The sequence below is a fragment of the Vulpes vulpes genome, chromosome 8 (genome assembly GCF_048418805.1).
Source record: "Vulpes vulpes isolate BD-2025 chromosome 8, VulVul3, whole genome shotgun sequence".
Taxonomy (NCBI): Eukaryota; Metazoa; Chordata; class Mammalia; order Carnivora; family Canidae; genus Vulpes; species Vulpes vulpes.
In genome coordinates, this window is record NC_132787.1 from 86112916 (window position 1) to 86135507 (window position 22592).

General features: G+C 41.3%; 1 protein-coding gene across 30 annotated transcripts in view; it reads right to left on the reverse strand.

Moving 5' to 3' along the window:
- The window catches only part of BIRC6 (baculoviral IAP repeat containing 6), a 228936-nt gene extending 213343 nt beyond the window's left edge, over positions 1 to 15593 (reverse strand). For all 30 annotated transcript variants that reach the window (XR_012003181.1, XR_012003179.1, XM_072767366.1 and 27 more), the window contains exon 1: positions 15256 to 15593. Coding sequence is in view for 28 of the 30 variants with exons in the window: in XM_072767366.1 (XP_072623467.1) it covers positions 15256 to 15586 (331 nt within the window). In the remaining 2 variants the exon portion in view is untranslated. The remainder of the gene's footprint in view (positions 1 to 15255) is intronic.
- Positions 15594 to 22592: the final 6999 nt, after the last annotated feature.

Genomic DNA, 22592 nt, shown 5'->3' on the forward strand with positions numbered 1-22592 from the left:
CAGCTCGGGTCATGATCCTGGGGGTCCTCCGATCGAGTCCTGTATTGGGCTCCCCACAGGGAGCCTGCTTCTTCCTCTGTCTCTGTCTCTCATGAATAAACAAATAAAATCTTTTTTTAAAAAAAAGTTGTTAAGTACACTATATTACTCAAAGTCAAAGCAAGTATTATTATAAAACAAAACTCAGTGCAAAGCAAAGCAAAGTATGGGAAAGTTCAGGAGCTAGGCCATGAAAAAAGGGTAACACATGGATGAAATGCGAAGCAGGGGATAGTATTATTCCAGGCACGAGAACTAACATCTGTCCAGGCATGAAAGAAGGTCTCCAAAAGACAAGACACTTCTTGGAATTAAAGAGTTCCAGTTCCAGGGTGTCTGGCTGGCTCAATCATTGGAGCACATGGCTCTTAATCTTGAGTCATGAGTTCAAGCCCCACATTAAAGGTAAAGATTACGTAAAAAAAATCTTAAAAAAAGAGACAGAGAGTTGCAAGTTCCAATTCCCTCTATTCAGTGCACCTGAAAGTTCCACCAAATCACCTATTTTACTATAATCTTAAGCATCTGACATCAACTGATGAACATAATCATCATGAAGTTTCCATGGATGGGACTCAATCTTTAAGGACCTACTCCCTGCAAGAAATTTTGAGGCCTATTTCACATATATTATTCAATTTGTCACAGTTAAATCTCTCAAACACCTTGGAACACAAAAGCTACATTCTTCCTTCAGGATTCTGAGCTGGCTATAATCAAGTAAAATTTGGAAGCTACCTTCCCCATCTGATGTTGCTCAAGATAACCCTAACCATCTATACACAAATTTGGTGCCACACAAAGTTGTCCATGAGAGAAGGAACTCAGCCATAAAGGAATACAGTTCTATAATATGGAGCACATAATCCATGATTTTCTATTTGGAGCTCATATTTGAAACTACTGTTCTCTGTTGAATACCGATGGCACATATACCCAGACTAGTAGTCACACAGACCTTTCATCATTCCTCACATAGCCTACATTTTAAGTCAGTCCAAGTCAAATTCCATCCAAATATGATGGAAATCCATCTAGCTGTTTTTGCAAGCTACAATAACAGTCCAACAGAAACTTCCCTGGATATCTGCCCTGCTGCTTCCTCACATAGTTTGCTCAAGGACCACTTCAGAGACTCTCCCAGACCACCTCACAAATTTACCCATTACCATCTCATACCAGCTCTAATTTCTTATGGCATTGATCACCACTTAATATTAGTGTGTAATACATCTAGCTCTTCCCACTAAAGCATGAGCTCTAGGAAAGCAAGGACTTTGTTAACTGCTGTATCACCAGTGCTTGACACACAATAAATAGTTTTGAAGAAAAGAATCATTTTCTAGTTTTGGAAGAACTTTTTAATGTTTTTAAACTATAATGTGATAAAATACAGTATTTTCACAGCTTTATCTGCTGACACAAGACAGTTCAAGCATGAAACTAGTTTTGATCTGGTACAGAAAACTCCAGCCATCTCTAGCCTTCATAGTCCCATTTTCCACTACCTTACTCTTGCACCCAGTATGAGATCACTGTCCTGGCTATAGTGGCATTTTGGTGAACAAGTATCAGAGCACTTAGCTGGTTCAAAAATCAACCAAAACTGAATTACAGCAGAAAGGGACAAACTAGAAAGCAGCAGCAATTTGGTCCTTGATATATCCCTGCTGCTTACAAGTATATTTCATTATATATATTCACTAAATAAAATTTAAAACGCATGGGGGAGGGATCCCTGGGTGGCGCAGCGGTTTGGCGCCTGCCTTTGGCCCAGGGCGCGATCCTGGAGACCCGGGATCGAATCCCGCGTCGGGCTCCCGGTGCATGGAGCCTGCTTCTCTACCTCTCTGCCTGTGTCTCTGCCTCTCTCTCTCTCTCTCTCTGTGACTATCATAAATAAAAAGAAAAAAAAATAAAAGAAAACGCATGGGGGAGGGAGTGGTGCATGGATGGCTCAGTCCATTAAGAATCTGCCTTTGGCTCAGGTCATCCTATGGTCCTAAGATAAAGCCCCACGTCAGGCTTCCTGCCAAGCAGGAGCCTGCTTCTCCCTCTCCCCCATAACTCCCATTGCTTGTGCTTTCTAGCACTCTCTCTCTTAAATAAACAAAATCTTTAAAACACACGCACACACACACACACACACACACACACACACACACACACACTGGGGTAGATTTTAGTAGCAGACTAACTTGGGAGGTTTCTCTTACCAAAAAAATTAAGGCTATATAGAATACTACTCAATTCAAATCAAATTACTCTCTCATTTATCCCAGGCTTATCAAACAAACTTAGTCATGAAGTTTGAACCTCTAAACCTAACTGCACATTAGAATCATCCAGCATGATGTAATAGTTTCCAAAAAAAAAAAAAAAAAAAAGGTATGCCTGGGCTCTACTCCAAATCACTTAAGTCAGAACACTGGGACCCAAAGGGTGCCTGGGTGGCTAAGTCAGTTAAGCATCCAACTCTTGAGTTCAGCTCCCAGTCATGATCTCAGGGTCATGAGATCGAGCCCTACATGGGACTCCTCACTCCCTCTCCCTGTGCTGCTCCTCTCCTTGTTTTCAAACACATGTGCACTTAATCATTTTCTCTCAAATAAATAAATAAAATCTAAAAAAAAAAAAAAAATACTGGGACTCAAGCAGAATTTTTTTAAAGTTCCCCTGATGATTCTAATGAGCAACCGAGGCTGAGAACCCACTGCCCTTTGCATCTCCCCAGTCTTACTTCTCTCCTACTTCATAACAAAGTACAGAAATAAATCATGAGGACTTAAATTATTGGCACCCATAATAAATGTCAAAGAAAACACTCCTATGTGCCCCATTCTAACATTCCTATCATTTCCACCAAAGAGTAAGCATATTTATCTCCCCTAAAATACATCCCTGATTTAACATACTCAAGTGAGACCACAATTACTTCCGTTGAGGACTACCCTTGTCACAAACTATTTTATATGGCAATTACTTCATTCTTTTTATTTGTAACTCTATTATCTCTTTTTTTTTAATTTTTATTTATTTATGATAGTCACAGAGAGAGAGGCAGAGACAAAGGGAGAGGGAGAAGCAGGCTCCATGCACCGGGAACCTGATGCGGGATTCGATCCCGGGTCCCTAGGATCACGCCCTGGGCCAAAGGCAGGCGCCAAACCACTGCGCCACCCAGGGATCCCTATTATCTCCTTTTTTATACCCAAGGAGTTTGTCTTAACTTTTTCATTTCCTTCACATTTGAGGTCCTACACTTTAAAAAGATATTTCTATATTCATTATCAGGTGATTAAGTAGTCTGGGCAAAAATTTGCCCAGTCTGGAGGGATGCCTGGGTGGCTCAGTGGTTGAGCATCTGCCTTTGGCTCAGAGCGTGATCCTAGGGTCCTGCAACCGAGTCCCGCATAGGGCTCTCCGCGGGGAGCCTATTTCTCCCTCTGTCTCTCTCTCATGAATAGATAAATAAAATCTTTAAAAAAAAAAAAAAATTACCCAGTCTGGGCACTTGGCTGGTTCAGTCAACAAAGCATTCAACTCTTGATCTCAGAGTTGTGAGTTCAAACCCCACACTGGACGTGGAGCCTACTTTACAAAAAAAAAAATTTTTTTTAATTAATTAATTAATTAATAAGTAAATAAAAATTATTTTTTAAAGCAAGAATTACCAGTCCATTTTAAAGAAGTAACTCTGCAAACTTACCTTGCCAAAGGCATGAGGCTATGAACAATATAATGCACACATCAGAAAGGTACCTCCCACCCACTCCCCACTGTTCCTTTAAACTATATTACAGAAATCTATTATTGTTTATAGTCTATCTGTAGTTAGTTACAACCAACACCTCTAAAGACAAAGTACCAAATTTTCAACACCTTAAGTATAGTTGTAACTACAAATTGCCAGTTAAACAACAAGGTTATAAAGGGTGCACATGTACTTCTGCTTCCTCCCAAGTCTCACCAAAAAGATAATAAAGAAACAAAGAGGGCATTAAATAAACCCACAAAGGCAAAAGGAACAAGTGAGGAGAGGATAGCAAAAAAATTTTTGAAGTTGGAGGACAGATGGAAGCGCCTTAACAGACTGATTTGCCCTGTAAAAATATCAAAGCTAAACCAGCAGGAGGAAATGCCAAAGTAACTGTGTTGTAGTGGGGTTTTGCTTTTTTTTTTTTTTTTTAAGATTTTATTTATTTATCTGACAGCACAAGCAAGCAAGGGGAGCTGCAAGCAGAGGGAGAGAGAGAGAAGTAGGCTCCCTGCTGAGTAAGGATCTCAGAACTCCAGGATCATGACCTGAGCCTAAGACAGATGCTCAACCAACTGAGCCACCCAGGCACCCTACGGGTTTTTTTTTTTTTAAGATTTATTTATTTATTTATTTTAGAAAGAGAATGAGATAGTGTGTGTGGGCATACAAGTGGGGAGAGGGGAAGAGGGAGAGAATTTTTCAAGCAGGCTCTCCACTGAGAGGGGAGCCCAAGAGACATGGGGCTCCATCTCACAACCCATGAGATTATGACCTCAGCTGAAACCAAGAGTTGGATGTTTAACCAACTGGGCCACTCAGGTGCCCCTGGTGTTGTAGTGTTTTGCAAATTACGTAGTAATAAGTCTAAAACAAAAATTACTTCAAAGTAGTAGCCTTTCACAGTATTTTTCCAACTAACTGACACTAAGACCAAAGCTCATTTGTAATAATGGGTCCCTAAATTTTTTACCTTAAACTAAGAGTTCTTGCCCTGGAATATATATGTGAGCCATAGATCAGAGGGACCAAATCCAAGATCTTCAGGCTATCTCATCACTCCCGTCCTTGTACTCTGAACTCTAAAACCAACATGCTTATAACAAATACTACCTGCTTCATGCCTCTACTCTTGCTCATGCTGTTCCCTCTACCTGGCTAACTCCTTTTCTTTTTTTTCTTTTTTTAAGATTTTATTTATTTATTCATGAGAAACAGAGAGAGAGAGAGAGAGAGAGAGAGAGAGAGACAGAAACACAGAGGAAGAAGCAGACTCCATGCAGGGAGCCCAATGTGGGACTGGATCTCGGTACTCCAGGATCACGCCCTGAGCCAAAGGCAGATGCGCTTAACCACTGATCCACCCAGGTGTCCTGGCTAACTCCTTTTCTTCCAAGATCCAAGGTGTCACCTCTTCTAGAAAACTTTTCAAATTGGGAGGCAGGGAGGATTTCAAATTCATCTTATTATCTTCACATAGCAAATAAACATTTGTTGAATTGAACTATATAATTAAGAACACACACAAAAAAATACGAACACCAAACCAAAAGTAACACTTCTTGAGTGCCTATGGTAGATTCAGCAGTACCTATGTCTATCAGCTTTTTTTTTTTTAATTTTTATTTATTTATGATAGTCACACACAGAGAGAGAGAGAGAGGCAGAGACACAGGCAGAGGGAGAAGCAGGCTCCATGCACCGGGAGCCCGAAGTGGGATTCGATCCCGGGTCTCCAGGATCACGCCCTGGACCAAAGGCAGGCGCCAAACCGCTGCACCACCCAGGGATCCCTATCAGCTTATTTAAACTTTCCAATAACCCAACAAGTTAGGTGTGCAAAGAAAAGTTAAACATCTTGCCTAAAGGCACAAATAAGTGGTGAATCATGAAATGAAATGCAGTCTGGTTCCAGAACCAATATCCTTAACCACTAGGCTCAGCATTCTCTATAATTGCCAATGCCTTCCTAATTTGTGTTCCCAAATCCTCAAGCTTCAACTCTGAATTCCCAATGCCTTCTGGACATCTCTCCTTGGATGTCCTTCAAGAATCTTAAAATTAATCTTAAAATCCAGGACCAACATCACTATCTCCCTCTTGCTCCCTAAACTTCTCCAACAATAACTACTCACCACACCTTCTTATATTACTTATTTCAGTTAATAAACACCATTCACCCAGTTACCCAAAGTAAGAACCTTGTCACATGAGTACTTTTCACCTTGTCAATCTTTCTCAACCCCATACTCACTAAAAATTATGTTGTTCCTATCTTTCAAACTAACTTTCACAAAGCTCTCATCACTTCTCACACCTGGGCATTAGCTTCAAACCTCTCTAAAAACAAATTTGATGATGTAATTACCTACAATGGCTCCTTACCATTGACATCAAGTCAAATTTCTTAATAAAACGTATTATGATCTTGTCCTTGCTTATCTCTCAGCTTCAACTCTAACCATCCCCTCACACACCCTAAACCCCCAACTGGTTTCCTTGAAAAACTTCTCTTTGTTCCTTAAATTCACCATGTTTTGAAAAGACTAAAATGTCTCCACACAAGCAAGTACCCTTTTTTTTTTTTTTAAAGATTCTATTTATTTATTCATGACAGGGGGAGGGGGGCAGAGGGAGAAGCAGGCTCTGTGCAGGGAGCCCGAGGTGGGACTTATTTCCGATCTCCAGGATCAGGCCCCGGGCTGATCCTGGGCGCCAAACCGCTGGGCCACCGGGGCTGCCCAGCAAGTACCCTATCTTAAGATGATGATCCCCAGTAACATTCCCCTCCCACCATCTCTCATTTTTTTTTTTTGAAATTTTTATTTATTTATGATAGTCACACAGAGAGAGAGGCAGAGACATAGACAGAGGGAGAAGCAGGCTCCATGCACCGGGAGCCCGACGTGGGATTCGATGCCGGGTCTCCAGGATCGCGCCCTGGGCCAAAGGAAGGCGCTAAACCACTGTGCCACCCGGGATCCCCCATCTCATCTTTCAAAATAAACCATAAAAGCAACCGCCTTGGGACGCCTGGTGGCTCAGCGGTGATCCTGGAGTCCCAGGATCGAGTCCCACATCAGGCTCCCTGCATGGAGCCTGCTTCTCCTCCCTCTGCCTGTGTCTCTCTGCCTCTGTCTCTGTGTCTCTTGTGAATAACTAAATAAAAAAATAAAAAAATAAAAAACCTCCTTTGAGAAGTCTTCTATTTCCCTCAGATTGAAGAAACTACCTCTTCTATTCACACAGCTTTCTGCCTATCTGAATTACAGTACTTATAACATTATGCTAAAATGATTTACCTAGACACATCACTAAGCACACATTCAAGAGCCAAAATGTTGCCTTACTTTGTCCCCCTGTGCCTAGCAAATGTTCAATAAATGTATAAATAGCAATCAACTAGCTCTTCACATTACCTTGCTTTTAACAATTTAAGTCCAAAATCAATTAACTTACATAGTTTATATTTCTCCTATAATACAAAAGTATTACGTATATCCATTAGATTTTACCCAGTCACATTTCCACATACATGGAAAACTGTAAGAATACTGCCATTTCAGGATGCCTGGGTGGTTCAGTGGTTGAGCATCTGCCTTCAGCTCAGGTCGGGTGGGATCCCAGGGTCCTAGGATCGAGTCCCACATCAGGCTCCCTACAGGGAGCTTCTCCCTCTGCCTGTGTCTCGGCCTCCCTCTCTCTGTGTCTCTCATGAATAAATAAATAAAATACTAAAAAAAAGAAAAAAGAAAAAAACACTATCTTTGAACAGGTAATAGTAAAACTTGGAGAAGTAAATGTAAAAAAAAATTTTTTTTTTGGAAAATCTTGAGGATCTTAAAAACATAGCAAAATAGGGGTGCCTGGGTGGCTCAGTTGGTTAAGCGACAGTCTTCAGCTCAGGTCCTGATGTTTGGACCAAGATAAATCCAAGTGGGACTCCCTGCTTAGCAGGGTGTTTGCTTCTTCCTCTCCCTCTGCTTCTCCCAGTGCTCATTGCTCTATCTCACTCTCAAATAAATAAAATCTTAAAAAAAAAAAAAAAAGCAAAATATTTTTTTAACTTTAACACAAATTCACTCTAATTAACTGTGGGACAATGTTCTGCTAATAAAACAGCAAATTGGGCCACCTGGCTGGCTTAGTTGGTAGAGCATGAGACTCTTGATCTTTGGGTTACAAGTTCAAGCCCCACGTTGGGTGTAGGGATTACTTAAAAATAAAATATTAAGAGGAAAAAAAAATATATTAAGAGGAACCTGTGCAGTTTGTTAAGCGTCTAACTCTTGGCTTCAGCTCAGGTAGTGATCTCCGGATCATGAGAATGAGCCAAGCTCCATACTCAGCGAGCAGTCTGTTTCAGACTCTCCCTTCCCCTCTGTCCCCTTCCCCCACCTCAAATAAATAAACCTATCTTTAAAAGTAATTAAAAAATAAAATCTTAAAAAGTAAAACAGCAAATCTTTGACATGAGGTAGGTCAACACATAGTATTACTAAAATCTGTCAACTGCAACATAGTTTATACTCAGCCCACAAAGAGATTTGCCCAATTAAGTTTTTATAAAGAACTCAGATGCACTGAGGAGACAGCTATCTTCTAGGACTACTGAAATCCCAACTCTATATGGTGTTTATCACCTATCATAAAATAATTGAGACTGCCTGAACCAAGGTAAGTCAGGAAATAAGAAGTGGTCTGAATCATTTACAATTTCCAAAACTGAGACCTAGAGGAAGATTTTACTTTTTTTTTTTTTAAGATTTTACATTTTATCCAAATTAATGCATGCCTAATTCAGAAGCAGTAAAAATATTTTTTTCTACCTCTAACAAAGTGATAATAAATGAGTTTTATCCCCCCAAAAAAATATTTTTTGGGAATTATGCAGTCTAACCTAACAAGTTTTTATACTCCAAGACTTCTTGGAGCAGGCGGCTCTGGGCTTTAAGTCTATACAGAAAGTTCATATCAAAAAATAGAGAGTAAAAATCCACCCAAACTGAACTTTCCTGCAACTGGAATGGAATAAATACAGTGACCATCGTGGAAATTACTCAAATCAGATCAATGTCAAAGGGAAATATTCATAAAGAAATATGAAACCAGAATTGTCTATAAACACTGAGAAGCTTTGGAGTTTATTCACAATGACAGAAATCTGGAAGCGACTTCAGAAACTGAAGAGACATGATTTCCTTTTACACATATGCTACAACATCTACTGATTAATATCCATACATATACATCCTCAGTTATTTACGTACACCTACTACATAAACAGTCCATATATACATAGAACTAGTAATACAACAGCCTTAACATCATTCTGACATTTAGCTACCCAATACACTGAAAGACATTTATCCAAATAGAGATAGTATTTGTCACCAACATTTCCATTTCCATGTGCATTTCAATGATATCTATCTGTCCTCTGCACATAAACACACTAAGTCAGTGAACATTTTTTTAAAGTAATAGTGAGGTGGGATGCGTGGGTGGCTCAGCGGTTGAGCGCCTGCCTTCGGCTCAAGGTGTGATTCCCAGGTCTGGGGACTGAGTCCCACAGTGGGCTCCCTGCGAGGAGCCTGCTTCTCCCTCTGCCTTTGTCTCTGCCTCCTTTCTCTCCCTGTGTCTCTGATGAATAAATAAAAATCTAAGAAAGTAAAAAATAAAAAAAAAAAGTAACAGTGAGGAGCATGACAATAGTAAGTACCCATGAGGGTTAAGAGAACATTCACTGTGTACATATGCCAAGCAGCATTAAAGCACTTTAACACGTTTACCACCTAATCTACACAACCATCCTATTAAATGTTAATCTTAATTTACAGATGAAGAAGCTGAAGTTCAGGAAGTTTAGAGAGTGAATTAGTAAGTGAGCTAAAATTCAAAATTCAGGAATATTTAAAATATAAATACCCATTCTCTTTCCACATGCCCTCAAAACAGTTTATTAAAAAAGCAAATACAAAACGTACTACATTTAGGGGAGGAGGGCACTATTTCAGAAAGTAAGAGAAAACACTACTACCAATGATTAAATAAGAAACTACTTAACAAGGGAGCCTAGCTGGCTCAGTAAGTAGAGCATTCAACTCTTGATCTCGGGGCCATGAGTTCAAGCCCCATGTTGGGTGTAGAGATCACTTAAATCAAAAATGGAAGGAAGGACTGAACAAATTAGCAATACTTTACCCTTACATCGAAGCAAAAACTAGATCCAAATAGGAAAAATTCCTTAGTTCAAATTTAGGATTAAGTTCAAAAGATTTAACACAGAATATCAAAAAGGTTTAAGTAAACAAAAAGAGTATTTACAAAGATTTACAAGTAAATAGAAGAAATATTTTTGAACACTGAACACACAGTTCTAAGAACTGTGTATTAACACTTAATCCTCACAATTAGTATAATTATCATCCCCATTTTGCAAATAGGGAAACGAACAGAAATGTTAAGGAATTCAGGCAAGGCTACACATTTAAATCGGGAGGTGAGGAAAAGAAGATATTGGAATCCTCACCTGAGCCAACTGTCTCCAAAACCAGGCTCCTTCCAATTACGCTAAATTGCAGGCACAAACAATAGCTAAAGAGAGGAACAGACCTAGTAATATCAACAATATGGTCAAGTGGTGTATGTAGAGCTATTTTGATAGCTCCTGCATGGAGCCTGCTTCTCCGTCTGCCTGTGTCTCTGCCTCTCCCTCTCTGTATCTCTCATGAATAAATAAATATAAATTTTTTAAAAATCCAAAGTGCACATATTAGCCTATGAAAAGATGTCCAGCATCAAATGTCATTAGGGAATTGCAAATTAAAACAATAAGATACCACTACACACCTATTAGAATGGCCACAATCCAAAACCAAAAGCATAAAACGCTGAGAAGGATGATGAGAAGCAATAGGAACTCTCACTTACTACCACTGGGAAAACAAAATAGCATAGCCGCTTTGGAAGACTTCTTAAAAAACTAAACATAGGGGGATCCCTGGGTGGCTCAGCGGTTTGGCACCTGCATTTGGCCCAGGACACGATCCTGGAGTCCCGGGATCGAGTCCCGCGTCTCTGCCCCCCCCCTCAAATAAATAAATAAATAAATATTAAAAAAAAAAAAAAACTAAATATAGGGCAGACAGGTGGCTCAGCGTTTTGGCGCTGCCTTCAGCCCGAGGACGTGATCCTGGAGGCCTGGGATCGAGTCCTACAACGGCTCCCTGCATGGCGCCTGCTTCTCCCTCTGCCTGTGTCTCTGCTTCTCTCTCTGCATCTCTGTGTCTCTCATGAATAAATAAAATCTTTAAAAAAAAAAAAAAAACTAAACATACTCCTAACACATGATCTGACATTCGTGCTCCTTGGTATTTACCCAGATAAACTAAAAAGTCATGTCCACACAAAAATCTGCACACAAATATTTATAGCAGCTTTATTCATAACTGCCACAACCTGGAAGCAACCAAAATGTCTTTCAGGTGAATGGGTAAATGAACTGTGGTACATCCAGACAATGGAATATTATTCAATGCTAAAAAGCAATAAGTTAGAAAGCCATGAAGAGACCTGCAAGAACTTAAATGCACATTCCTAAGTGAAAGAAGCCAAACTGAAAAGGCTACATACTGTATAATTCCAACTATATGATATTGCAGAAAAGGCCAAACTATAGAGACAGTCAAAAAGATCAGGGAGTGGCAGGGGGTGGGAGAGAGAGACAGATTAACAGGCAGAACAAAGAGGATTTTTATGAAAGTGAAACTATTCTGTATATCAATTTGTCAGAACCCATAGGATGTGCAACACGAAGAGTGAACCCTAATGTCAACTATGGACTTGGGGGATAATGATGTGTTAATGCAAGTTCACTGACTGTAACAAACACATTGATAGTGAAAGGAGATTGTTTGTGCACAGGGAGCAGGAGGTATGTAGAAACTCTACTTTCTGCTCAATTTTACTGCGAACTTGAAACTGCTCTAAAAATACAATCTATTTAAGAAAAGAAAGGGGAAAAAAAAAACAAAGGTGTATTTAGCAGGTAGGATGTAAAGAAGCATCTATTTAACATACTCACTAGCACATATACACAAATCAAAAATATTTATTAATATTTTGTACTAGGGAAAATAAGGGGATATAAGCAAGGGGACAGGTTTCTTCCCACAAGGAATTTTAAATATAGTTAAACGGACATTGTATATTCACAAAAAGCTAAACAAAATGGAATTTAAATAGTTCAAGAAAGAAAATATACCACAAACACTAAGCTGCCAAATTACCAAAATAGACGTTAAGAGGACAATATGTGCGTAGGGGTTCAGTGGATCACTTCAGACTAAAAGAATCAGGAAGTTAAGATCTGCTCTAGGTTCTGAAAAATAGCTAAGATATGTCTGGAGGGAATTGGTGCATTCCAAGAATGAGCAAAACTACTGAGCTAGGAAAGGAAATTAAATGAACCAGTTCACAAAACTAAATAGGGTGATAAGACTAGAGAGACTGGTAGAGACCAAATCATGGAAGTCAAAGAATGCCAGGCCACAGAATCAGCCTAGAGACTCAGAAATCTTAACTCTTAAAGGCTAAAAGGGAACGAATACTGCCTAACCAATGTTGTACTGATAGCTTTTAATCTAATGAAAGTATATTTACAAACATTTTGTAACAGATACAGATACTGTGAAGACACACACTAGTGGACAGTCAAAAATTCACCTTTTCCACCCAATTGAATATATATACACACAAGTCCTGCTCCCATCCTTCAATTTCCAATCTACACTAAAAAGCTACCCATAACCCTAAAACCTGAACCCATTCAGAAGACACACTATCACCCATTAAAACTATTATGGTTATACCATGCTTTTTCCCTTTACACAAAGAGGTCTTTCCTGTGGAGTATAAAAAAAGTTGCTCCTTGCCCCCTTAACTGGAAAGAGGGGTCACATTAGGGCCATGGTCACTACTGGCACCTTCTCCTCATTCTATTTATAGGACTGTCACCCTCTATTAATCATTAAGAGCAAACCTCAACAAATATATAAAATACATACGTATTCCAGGCAAGACCAAAAAAAAAAAAAAAAAAAAAAAAAGCAGCACTTCTCCCCAATCACCTGAATAGATGACATATACAAAACTCTATAAAACCTCTGATAGTTATTATTAATAGCTGTGAGTCTCATAAATGAAGACATTTCAGATTTTGTCCATTGCTAGTTTCAAACCTTTTCTGTAATCTTTTTGTTTACCATAAACTCTCCTACATATTGTTAATCACACATTCAAACGTCAATGCATGGGCATCTGCAATTGTATTCCATCCCATACTTTTCTAGTTAACAAATTCCACAACATATCTCAGGCAAGTTATCCCAAATCAATGATGTCCTGTGCATGTACCCTGAAACTCGTATTAAAACCCTTAAAACCTTCTCCTTTAGAAATCTACCACTAGAGTGACTGTTTTCTTCCCTTTCACAACAGACACATTCATACATGTCCAATTTCCCCAACCACTTATAACTCTAAAACACATTATTTCTCTCATAGGCTCCAACCATAAACACTCCGGTAGACTCCTTTCTATCAAAAACATTTTAAAACTTCCATTAATACAGCTTTTTATAAAAAATTCAAATACATATACTACGGTACCAATTAGTCAAAGTTTAAAATCATGAAAGACAGTATTAGATACTGTTTAAAGATACAAGCATACACTAAAAAACATAAAATGTGTGAAAACAATAAAACCAAATTAAGGGGAATGCTCATGGGGGAGAGAGGACTGGAGGACTGCCATCCAAGAATTACAGAGAAGGCTTCAACTTTCCAATGTCTTATTTCACAGTCAGAGTTACATGTTTTTTCATCTTATTCTTTAACACCTTTCTCTATTTGAAATATTTTAGGTGAGTTTAAGAAGAAAGATATCCAATTACCAATCAGTATCTCCCTCTCATACATAGTGACAAGTTGTTACGTCCAAATTGTAGTTTCCGCTCATTGTTACATCTGGGACACCACCCCCGCCCCCCGCCCCACCCTACTCGCCCCGACCTTTACTAAACCAAGAAAAGAAAAAGTACAAGTCTACAATACGAAACTTTCTCTTAGACTTATCTTAGATATGATCCAGGTTTACATTCTGTAGCTATCGACAACCCATTTCTTTCACAACTCTCACATCAACGAAAGTTAAATTCCTTATTTTATCCTTGTATCCCTACAGTGCTGTCAACTCTGACATGCCTGATTACACAGTCAACTAGAATCGCGACCTGTATCTGTGTATGTTAACATATAAGCGAACTGGTAAGCCACAGAACTAGCTTGCTTGGCCAAATGCGGGCATTCCTACAGATCTCTGTGCACGAGTCTAACTCCTATATTAACTTTTCAATCTCAACTTAGAACGTTTAAGTTCAGCTACACATCGTTTAACCGCAAATGAAATGTCATCTTCGGCCCAAGAAAACCTGGCCAGGGCAATTCCAAAGCACTGCACTCCAGTACACAGAGCGTTCACCTAGTGCATCAAGTCCCGTCCTGGAACAGCGTTCACGCCTCCCCGAAGTGCTCTCCTCCACCGGAGAGACTCCCATACCTCCGAATCCTAACTTTTCGGCTCGCTGTGGTAAAACAAGGAGAGAGGGCCGTAAGTTTCACCTCATCAGGAATCTACGAGGGAATCTACGTTTTGTACACCGCGCGGGCCCTCAGTTTCTCATCACCGGGGGGGGGAGGGGGGGCGGCAGAAGTTGGAAGCCCCGAGCCAGGGGACAAGGTCTAGTCTTCCACGGCGTCCGCCAGAGTCCTAAAGCCGTCGACCAACAGTTCAGGCAGCGGGCCCGCCTACTTCCCTCCCCACCCCCACTCCAGGGGCACCCCCGCCCCCACCCCCCGCGCGAAGCCCGCGGTACATCCCTGCACCTGCGGGTCCTGGAACAGCCGAGTACCCGCTTCTCTGCCCCAGACGGAAGGGCTTGGCTGCCGGCTCCGCCGCTCGCCTCCGGCCACCGGGCTCCCCGTCGGGCCCAAGCTCTCCGACCTAGTAGAAGGCAGCAGCGGCCCCTTCCGCAGGTCCCACACGGGGGCCCGGCCTGCTCGGGTGCCGAGCTCCGAGGCCTCCCCACCTCCCCCGGAGGACCAACCTATACCGGACGCTCAAGGCCCGAAAGGCGACTCCCACCACTCCCCGACTCGCCAGGCGTTTCTCCCCAGCTGCAGCCGCTGAGAAAGCCCCACGAGCCCCACGGCCCTCGTCCATCGGCTTCCGGGCCCGAGCCCCCAGCCCTGCGCTCGCCACCCCACGCCCGTCACGCCGCTTCCCCTCCTCCGGAGGCCGGGCCCCGGGGCTGGGCGGCTTCCTTCCCCGGCATCCCGCGGGCCCGGCTCCTCCCGCGGCGGCCCGGCCCCCGCCCGGCGTGCCGCACACTCACCGCTGAGCGCCGAGGCCTGCAGGGTGGCCCCCGAGGTGCCGTCGATGACTTTGATGGTCCCGCGACTGGTGACGGCCAGGATGGCGTTGAGCGCCGGGTGGTAGGAGAGGCTGTGCAGCCCGTCGGCGTCGCAGCGCATGCAGCCGTCCCGCAGCACCAGCCACTCGGAGACCCCGGCCGCCCCCGCCGCCGCCGCCGCCGCCGAGGAGCAGCCCGGGCCCGAGGCCGCCGCAGCCGCAGCCGCCATCTTCCGGCCTGCGCTCAGCACAATCACACTGGGAAGCGGCTCAGTGACAGTCCCGGGAGGTGCAGCGCCGCCGCCAGTCACCATCCGGGGCCAGGGGGCAAGCGGAGCGCGTTAGCCGGAAGTGAGGTCAGGCGCCGGCACGCACGCGGGACGTCGGCCGCGCGCCCGGAGGGGCCACGCTCGGAGGGCGCGCAGGAGGCGGGGCCCGCGGAGGGGGGCGGGCAGCGGGCGGCTGGAGCATGCGCGGGAGGGCTCGCGCGTGCCACGCGCCTCCGGTCCCGCCGGCTCCGCGTCCGCAATGTCCCAGTTCCCGCCCGCCGTCCCCCCGCGAGCCTGGGGCGTGGCCGCCGCCGGGGCTCCGCCTCGCGCCCTCGCTCCCGGCGGAGGGGGTTGGGCTCCGTGGGACCCCGCGCGGGGAGCCGGCTGGCGCGGGCGCCCTTGCGGCGGTTCCAGCTGCGCCGGGACGGTGCCCTGCGGGCGCGGCGTAGCTGCTTGGCTGCGGCCGGAGGGAGAGCCCTTGGGCCCTGGTCCGCAGGCCAGCGGACTGCACCCTGTGGTCTGCACTGGGAGAAACCAGACGATGATGCACGCCGTCATACCCAGATCTGGGCTTTTTTGTCGAGCAGAAGGGCCAGAGAAGAGGTGCTGGAAGCATATCATTTAGCTTAGTGTCCTTATCCGCATCCATTCAAGTTTGTGGATTGTTAATGGGGGGGGGGGGGGGGGGCCAGAAAGGACTGTAGTCAAGTAAATTTACTAGTCGTGCGCCTTTGAGGAATAGCAATGCGTTTTTAATCTTTGTATTTAAAAGCAGTTATTAGAGTCACACTTGCAAAGACAGTACAGACCTCTGTGGTCTGCCTCCCCCAAAACCATAATCCCTATCCAAATATCAAAAAAAAAAAAACAAAAAAACAAAAAACATGGACAAACTCAAATTGAGGGACGTCTATAAAATACCTGACCAGTGCTCCTCAGAGTTGGAACAGACAGGTTTACCTGTCAATTTACCCAGGTTCCCCAACAGTTATATGTCACATAAGTTTAGTACAATATCAAAAGCAGGGATTTGACATTTATGTATTGTGGATATAATTCTGTCCTCTTCTCGTGTGGATTGCTGCACCACAACCAGGATACAGAACTGTATGTTCTGGGGATCATTTGATTATCTTAAAAGCCTAAATTTTTCTTCCTTAAAACCTGAAGTCCTGTTGGCAAATTGAATTTAAGTAAAATATTAAAAAAAAAAAAAAAACAACAACTAACGCACAACTAACGTACCGTTGAGAGGATTAAAAGTCATGTAAAATGTGTAGAGTAGCATGTGATACACAGTAGGTGCTCAATGAAAGTTAATTGTCCACCCACATTCCTGCACACTTCCTTCAGGAGTCTTCATATACATTATCCCAACTACCTCCTAAACCTGTGTTTTTTTTTTTTGTATGCAAACTTGTATTTATATAATCTATCCATTCCATTTTGGAATGGCAAATATGCCATTTTTATCTGATGTTGGGTGGCAACATATAATAAAGTGGAAAAATACCCAAGTATTAAAGTCAACATGAATATCTGATTTTGAGTCACTGCGGCTTCATTTATCAGTTCTATCTATGAACCTGAGCAAGTTACTTACACATCCTGAGAATGTTCCACCAAGTGTCAATTGGAAATGATAAAATTATTTGCCCTACTTAGGTTTGTTACAAGACTTGTAAATTGTAAAACTTACCAAAGTACTTGAAAACTGTAAAAATGGACACATTGAGAGGTTAAGGCTTGTCCAAGGTCTCCCAGTTTAGGAGGAGGGGTTAACAGCAAGCTAGAGTTTGAACTCAGACAGTTTGACTCTAGAACCCAGACTTCTAACTTAACCCTCCTGCTCAAAACTTCAGTGCCTTGAGGTAAATAAAGTATGCAAATAATCAAATCTAAATGTAACTGGAGGTGTCATTCTAAAAGTGTTTTACATCTTAGGACACAAGCAGAAACTAAAAACTACTATTTCAAAGTTGAGCCAAACTTTTTCATTAATCTGAAAGGGTACCTGAATAGGCCTTAAATGCAAATCAAGTCCCCCATTGTATTGATAGAGAAAACAAACTAATAACCTGAACACTAAATTTAAACTTAGTATACTTCAATGTTATACCATATTGAAAAGAATTGAAGCAGTTTTATCTGTTAGCCTGTGATACATTTTTTTTTAATTAGGAAAAAATATCTGTCTTTTCTATGAATTTAGACTGCTCTCACTTGTAAACCAGCATTTTCCAAAGCTACCCAGAAGATGTTCTGAAATAAAACACTACCATAATCAAATGTAGGAAACAACTACCCCTATATTTCTCCTCTTGGAGATTTATAATACACATAAGCATACCAAAAGCTCTGAGACCTCCTATGATAAAAAACCTATTTAACCTTCCTTAACCAATATTTCACAAACTCCTATGACCATAGATTCCTGAAAAAACAGTGTTTCAAAGAACACTCTGTAGTGTAACTTGTTGCTTGTTTTTGTGAATACATATTTTTGTTGAGTGCTTCCTGAGATCTCAAAAAACTGCAGTTTAGGGGATCCCTGGGTGGCTCAGCGGTTTAGCACCTGCCTTCAGCCTGGGGCGTGATCCTGGAATCCCAGGATCGAGTCCCACATCGGGCTCCCTGTGTGGAGCCCGTTTCTCTCTCTGCCTGTTTCTCTGCCTCTCTCTCTCTCTTTCTGTCTCTCATGAATAAATAAATCTTAAAAAAAAACAAACAAAACTGCAGTTTAGTGTTTCAGGACTCAGGTTAAGATTCCTTAAATTGAAATTACCATAAAAACTGGAAAAGCTGAGTGAAGTTCAGCATCAACTGTGTTGATTTCTTTCTGCATATGGAATTGAGAATGAATACTTCTAACTTTGAAAAATACACTGATTTTTATGAATAGTCTATTTTGAAGTGATGGACTTTGAGGGCTTCCAGCCAAACCATTTTGGGCATAGGTGGTGATTGCTTAAAGAAAGTAGAGGGCAGCCCCAGTGGCACAGGGGTTTAGCACCGCCTGCAACCCAGGGCATGATCCTGGAGACCCTGGATGGAGTCCCACGTCAGGCTCCCTGCATGAAGCCTGCTTCTCCCTCTGCCTGTGTCTCTGCGTCTCGATCTCTCTCTCTGCATCTCTATGAATAAATAAATAAAATCTTAAAAAAAAAAAAAAAGAAAGTAGAAATTCCCAATGACAGTCATTTAGAAAGAGGAATTTGCTGGAATCACAAATGTGGACTTGGAAAGGGGGCCCAATACAGAAAAAGCATTTAACAAAACCCTGCATCCATCCATTCAAAGAAAGAAAAAAAAAACAGCCAACTAAAAATAAAGGAAAATTCCCTCAACTTGGTAAAAAGCATCTACCAAAACAAAAACCTACAGCTAACAGCATACTTAACAGACTGAATGCTTTCCCTCTAAAATCAAGGACAAGTCAAGGACATCTATTTTCACTACTACTTTTCAAAGAACTAAAAACTCTGGAACTTATAAGTCCAGAAGTCTTGCAACAAGGCAAGAAAAAGAAATAAAAAGCATAGAGAGCAGTTTCTCAGACCCACCCATCTTTACCTTGGGCAGCCATTGGTGGTGGGAGGCAGTCTTTATGAAGAAGAGTAGAAGTTAAAGTCTCAAAGGGCCTGACTGACCCACAACTACAGGTGATGATTGGCTGAACAGAAGTCTGTGTCTGCAGCTCCATAAGAGCAGAGAGAGACCAAAACTGATTCTGGAGCTTATAGAGTAAACACTCTCCCTAATGATTCCCTGGTAAATACTAAGGGGACACTGAGTGGGTAACTGAGGTCATGCCATGGGAGCTAAAATTTGGGCACATTTATAACACACGCTAGTAAAACTCACAACACACACACAACTGAGCCATATACAAACGTTGCCTAAAACAAATGCCTGATGTAATAAAGGAATCTAAATTTAGAGGGAATAAAAGTGTGTTGATAAGAACAGAATCTCTAAACTAAAAAAAAAGAAAAAAGAAAAGAAAAAGAAATTATCACCCTAATGCCCAGAAGTTTATAGGCAGATTTGCTTTATCTCAATGCAGAAAATTATGAAGTTCTAATGATTTCTAATGGAAAGGCTGATACTGACAGCCCATATGTATATCATTAAAATTTACTCTCCAACAAAACAACGAGATACAACTTCACACTCATTAGGATGGCAACTATGAAAAGGAAAAAACTGAAAACCAGAAAGTAAGTATTGATAAGGATGTGAAGAAATTGGAACCTTTGTAATGAAGCATCTTAATGTAAGGTGTGGTATTTGGTTTCTGCAGTAGCTGCCTGGGCAAGCTACACTCCACCACCAAGAAGTGCAGGGGAGTTAATGTACCACGTGGCGGACTTTGACCATTAAGGCATAGAAGATGGAAAGGGATTGGCTGATAATTCCTCTCCTTAATGGACTGTTTGAAAACGCCCTGGTTCCAAAGAACCCATTTGAAACATATACTATGTGAATGACAAGTCATCTATGTTTCCTTATGAAACTAACAGCCTGCTAATGCAACAATTTATATTTGCTTTCTCTACTCTCCTGCCTCTTGTTCCTTTTCCCCTCACTCTTGCTGCCCTAAGATTGTATCTCCTAATAAAGCCTTCACACGTTCAGAAGAAAAGGAAGGAAGGAAGGAAGGAAGGAAGGAAGGAAGGAAGGAAGGAAGGAAGGAAGGAAGGAAGGAAGGGAGGGAGGGAGAGAGGGAGGAAGGGAGGGAGGGAGGGAGGGAGGGAGGAAAAAATTGGAACCATTGTACACTCTTGGTAGGAATGTGAAATGGTACAACCACTGTGGAAAACAGTATGGAGGATCCTCAAAAAATTAAAAGAGTTACCATATAATCCAGCAATTCCACTTATGGGTATATACCCAAAATAACTGAAAATAAGGTCTCAAAGATACTTGTAAACCCATGTTCACAGCAGTATTATTCACAATAGCTAAAGTGTGGTAAGAACCCAAGTGTCTATCTGTGATGATGAATGGATAAATAATAATGGAACATTATTCAGCCTGTAAAAGAAAGGAATGACATGCTAAGATATGGATGAACCTTGAAGACATTATGCTAAGTGAAATAAGCCAGTCACAAAAAGACAAATAGTATATGATTCCATTTACATGAGGTATTTAGAGTGGTCAAATTTGTAAAGATAGAATATAGAATTCATAGAGTTAGAAAACCAGAGGCTAGGGACAAGGCATAATGGGAACAAGGCACTGTTTAATAGGTACAGAGTTTCAGTTTTGCTAAATGACAGGAATTCTGTGGATGGACACTGGTGATGGTTGTACAACAGCATGAATGGACTTAATGCCAGTGAACTATGCACTTAAAAATAGTTAAGATGGTACCACCACACCCCTATTAGAATGGCTAAACTCCAAAAAACTGACCATACCAAATGCTAGTATGGATATGGAACACTCACTTATTACTGGTAAGAATTCAAAATGGCAAAACCCCTTTGGAAGACAGTTGGGCAGTTACTTACAAAGCTAAACATAGTTTTACCCTATAATGAAGCAATCACACCATAGGTATTTACCCAATAGAGTTGAAACTTTAATTGTACACAAAGCCTACACATGAATATTTATACCAGCTTTATTCATAATCGCCAAAACCTGGAAGCAACTAAGATGTCCTTCCATAAGTTAATGGATAAACAAACTGATACATCCATATGATGGATTGTTGTTCAATGCTAAAAAGAAGTATACTATCAAGCTATGAGAGATGTGAAAGAACCTTAACTGAATATTACTATGTGGAAGAAACTAAACTGAAAAGACTATAAATTGTATGATCCAACTTAAATGACATTCTAGAAAAGGTAAAGCCAGGGAAACAATAAAAAGATAAGTGGTTGCCAGTGATTTATGGGGAACAGGGAGGGATGATTAGGTGGATGATGAGATTTTAGGATGGTGAAACTACCTTTTTTTTTTCCTTATCCAGAAACATTTTAATCTCTTAAAAAAACAAAGCAAAACAAACAAACAAACAACGACAAAAAAAAAACACAAAAAACAACCAAACCTACTTTGCTCCTTTTCACAATAGTGCACATTTTAACCATAATTTAGTTATGGCTACAAAACATCAGAAGATTTTTTTATGCATCTTCTCTATGGTATTAAAAAAAATTGTGTGCTTCTAGTCTTTAATTGGCAGAAATATGTCCCCAAAAAGAAACCATTGCATTTAAGCCACATCACCAAAAAAGAACAAAAAACACAACAAAACAAAAATACAACAAAACAAAAATGAAACAAAAAAAAAACAGAGCATAATATGCTTTTACTGTGTGTCTTACAGATTGACATGACCAAAAATCATATATTTTCATTCAATTTCCAATTCCCCCTTCCATAACATGCGCCAATTAAATATATGCTCTGGGAGCCATAAAATGTACCAAACATCTATCTCTTCAAAAAAATGCATTAAGATATTTTTAAGAATTTTTTTGTTTAAAAGGTGAAAAAAATATAAACAAGAAACTGATTCACTCCCTTACTTTATGCATCCATAAACTAAACCATACTGTAATGGTGGATGAAAGACATTATGCATTTGTCAAAATCCATAGAACTATACAACACAGAGAGGGAACATTACTGTAAACCATGGACTTTATGTTAATAATAATGTACCAGTATTGCTTCATTTACTTCAACATATATGCCATACTAATTCAAGATGTTAATAATAGGAGAAACTGAATGCTAGGGAGGAGATATATGAGGATTCTCTGCTCAATTCTTCTGTAAATCTAGAACAGTTCTAAAAATTAAAGTCTGGGGCACCTGGGTGGCTCACTTGGTTAAGCATCTGCCTTCAGCTCAGGTCATGATCCCGGGTTCCTGAGAACCTGCTCTGCTTGGCAAGGAGCTTACCTCTCCCTCTCCCTCTGCCCCTCGTGTCCTCCCTCTGCGCGCTCTCTCTCAAATAAATAAAATCTTTTAAAAATAAATAAAAATTGGGCAGCCCAGGTGGGGTTTAGCACCGCCTTCAGTCCAG